Source organism: Coturnix japonica, unplaced genomic scaffold (assembly GCF_054131305.1).
Source record: "Coturnix japonica strain WE unplaced genomic scaffold, WE-NBRP24 Scf039, whole genome shotgun sequence".
Taxonomy (NCBI): domain Eukaryota; kingdom Metazoa; phylum Chordata; class Aves; order Galliformes; family Phasianidae; genus Coturnix; species Coturnix japonica.
The window spans coordinates 1,248,385-1,251,832 of NW_028188942.1; the positions used below are offsets into that span (position 1 = coordinate 1,248,385).

The 3,448-nt window shown below is 54.5% G+C and overlaps 1 protein-coding gene across 1 annotated transcript; it reads left to right on the forward strand.

The window, feature by feature from the left end:
• The first annotated feature begins 1,798 nt into the window (after positions 1 to 1,798).
• LOC146753144 (fibrous sheath-interacting protein 2-like) lies at positions 1,799 to 3,108 on the forward strand. Its single transcript, XM_085530803.1, has 3 exons — positions 1,799 to 2,111; positions 2,372 to 2,497; positions 2,824 to 3,108. Exons 1-3 carry the CDS (start codon positions 2,040 to 2,042, stop codon positions 3,106 to 3,108), a joined length of 483 nt encoding a protein of 160 aa, XP_085386929.1. The 5' UTR covers positions 1,799 to 2,039.
• The last annotated feature ends 340 nt before the right edge of the window (positions 3,109 to 3,448 follow it).

Consider the following 3,448-nt stretch of genomic DNA (forward strand, 5'->3'; position numbering starts at 1 on the left):
CTTCCGCATCTTCGTGCAGAACTTCCAATGCTGAAGTTTCATCCCATTACCCCTAGTCCTGTCCCTACACATTACTGAAAAGAGACCAGCCACGCCACTATGGCACCCACACCTCAGGTATTTATAAACCTGGATCAAATCCCCTCTCAGCCTTCCCTTCTCAAGGCTAAACAGACCCAGCTCGCTAAATCTCTCCTCATCGGGGAAATGCTCCAGGCCCTTCACCATCTTAGTGGCCCTCCGCTGGACTCTTTCCAAGAGATCCCTGTTTTTTTTGTACTGGGGAGCCCAGAACTGGACACAGCACTCCAGAGGAGGCCTCACCGGGGCAGAGTAGAGGAGGAGGATCACCTCCCTCGACCCGCTGGCCATGCTCTTTTTAATACACCCCAGTATGCCATTGGCCTTCTTGGCCACAAGGGCACACTGCTGGCTCATGGTCAATCTGTCGTCCACCAGGACGCCCAGGTCCCACTCAGCAGAGCTCCTGTCCAGCAGCTCTTCCCCCAGCCTGTACTGGTGCATGCAATTATTTCTCCCTAGGTGCAAGACTCTACACTTGCTTTTGTTAAACCTCATCTGGTTTCTTACTGCTCAGCTCTCCAGCCTGTCCAGGTCTCTCTGAATGGCAGCACAGCCTTCAGGCGTGTCAGCCAATCTTCACAACTTCGTGGCATCAGCAAACTTGCTGAGGGTGGTCACTATCCCCTCATCAAGGTCGTTGATGAAGATGTTGAACAAGACCGGACCCAGCACAGACCCCTGGGGGACGCCGCTAGTTACAGGCCTCCAGCCAGATTCCGCACCACCAACGACAACCCTCTGCACTCGGCCAGTCAGCCAATTCTCGACCCACTTCACCGTCCACTCATCTATCCCATACTTCCTCAGCTTTGTTATAAGGATGTCAAGGGGGACAGCATCAAAAGCCTTACAGAAATCAAGGTAGACTACATCTACCGCTCTCCCCCTGTCCACCCAGCTAGTGACATCTTCATAAAAGGCCTACAGGTTGGTCGAGCACGACCTCCCCTTGGTGAACCCATGCTGAGTACTCCTGATAACCTCCTTTTCTCCCAGTTGTCTGGAGATGGCATCCAGCACAAGCTGTTCCATCACCTTCCCTGGGACAGAGGTGAGGCTGACTGGCTTATAATTACCCGGGTCCTCCTTCTTGCCATTTTGATGACAGGAGTGACACTGGCCGTCCTCCAGTCTTCAGGCACCTCCCCAGTTCTCCAAGACCTCTGATAGATTACAGAGAGTGGCTCAGCAACGACCTCCAGCAGCTCCCTCAGCACCTGTGGATGCACCCCATCAGGTCCCAAGGATTTATGGACCTTAATGTTTCCTAGGCACTCACAGACCACCTCTTCCCTGACTAAAGGGAAATCTCCCATTCCCCACACTCTCTCATTAACCTCCAGGGCCTGGGATTCCGGAGGGAGAGCCCTTTCACTAAAGACAGAAGCAAAAAAGGCGTTCACTATTTCCACCTCCTCAGCATCCCTCCTCTCCCTGGAAGCACTCAAGGCCAGGCTGGATGTGTTGTGAGCAACCTGGTCTACAGCGAGGTGTCCCTGTCTATAGCAGGTTGGAACGAGGTGATCTTAAGGGTCCCTTCCAACACAAACCATTCTAAGATTCTAGGACAGAAAAACAGGCCAGCTCTCCCACATTGTTTCAGTGTCATTTACTTATAAAACAAGCTCTGGGACAACCGAGAAGGTATTTGTTCCACGTGCAGCATCACCTGTGATAGAAACCAAGGAAGCCTACAGCAGGCCTCAGGACTCAGCAAGCCTTTTTGGCTCAAAGCAGGGCCAGCTGGAGCAGCTTACCACGAGTGCACCCAGAAGGGCCTCCATGCAGCTGCAGGCTTGCCGCATGTCATTGCATGTCATTGTGATGCAACAGTGGGTGAGCGTGACATAAAGCTGCAGGCTGGAACTCTGGCTGGGGTGGCCTCAGTTCGCTGCTGCTGGAGCGAGAGGTGGTAGCGGAGGGTTGCAGCTCTCAGAGAGTTCCTACCAGGAGCCATGGAGTGCTGTTGCAGTGCTGGATTCCGAAATCCAGATGAATTTCTGAGCAGAGCGGGGAAGAGCGGAAAGGTGAGCGCTGCTACATCAAGAGAGGGCTGAGTGCAGTAGCCTGGGGTATGCAGGGCTGCTCTGGGGCTGTAGATGCTCTCCAGAGGCTGAGGGACACTTCTCCTCATGCTGGTGCTGGAGAAGGCTTGCAGGGAATCGCACCTCTCTGCACATCCCAGCATCGGTTACAGAAGTGGGGAGGGAGCTGCCAAAGGGAGCGGAGGTGGGCTGGAGAGGGGAATGGAGTGTCTGAGTGTCCAAGCGTGTCTTTGTCTTTCTAGCTCCGACCCAGAGGACAGGAAGTTGGAGCAGGAGGTAGCTGGCTGTTGGACCTTCCACTCGGGGTTAAAATCCCTGTGCAGCCCGGCACCAAGCTCCTTTTCGCCAGGAGAAAGCTGGGGGAAAAGGTGAGAGGAGTAAGGAAGCGTCAAAAAGGGCTCTTGTTTCCTGGGGTTGCCGCCATGCCAAGGAGGCCTTGTGTTGGGATGCCAATCCCATGTGTTGGGATGCTGGGGCCAGGCACCCATCAGGCACAGAAATGTGGAGACCGGGTCGTTCCTGGAGGAGGGTGCAACCCTCTGCTCTCCCTCTTGGAGGACTTAGGAAAACCCAGACATGACTGTTTGGGAAAGAGGCAAGAGGCCAGCCTGTGGGTGTGAGCAGCTTGGAAGTGTCTCTGTTTCTTTGCTGCTCTCTCCTTCCCCATTCACACTCTACAACACATCTCTTCCAGCTCCACCAGCCTTCTCCTCAGTTTGACCTGAGAGATCCGTACAGTCGCAATCTGTGCACAGAGTACAACAGCCTGCATGACCCGCATCTGCGGGAGTTCCACAACCGCAAAAACAACCTGCGGAACCTGAAGAAACGGGGCTTGGTCACCGAGGATGGCGACGTAAGTTTGGCTGTTGGGCTGACCAACACGGGTCTCCTCAGGAGGGCTTTCCAGTCTGCCAGGCAGGGGCCTGACATTACAGCCATCTGTCATTGTCTCTTCTGTAGGTTGTCTGCACTCTGAAGGAGTTCAACGAGTACAGGCAGTACCTGACCAGGCTGAAGCTGGAGAAAAAGCAAGCAAAGAGGCGAGAAGAGGTAGGCAAAGCCCAGTATTGGTAGGCACGTGTCAGCAGCATGGCACTGAGGGCACGGGCTTTACTTGATGGATCTGAGGGAGATGGGGAAAGCAGAAAAGGTGAGGGGCGGGCTGGTGGTCTAGGCATTGAGGCATGGAAAGGACAGCTCAGCTCAGAGCTGAGCTAGCACAGCGTGCTGGTGTGAAGGCAGCCTGGAAAGTTGCTTGCTTACAAGCAGAGCACTGTGGCAGCCGTTCTCTTCTGCCCTCATTGCAAGGCTGAAGC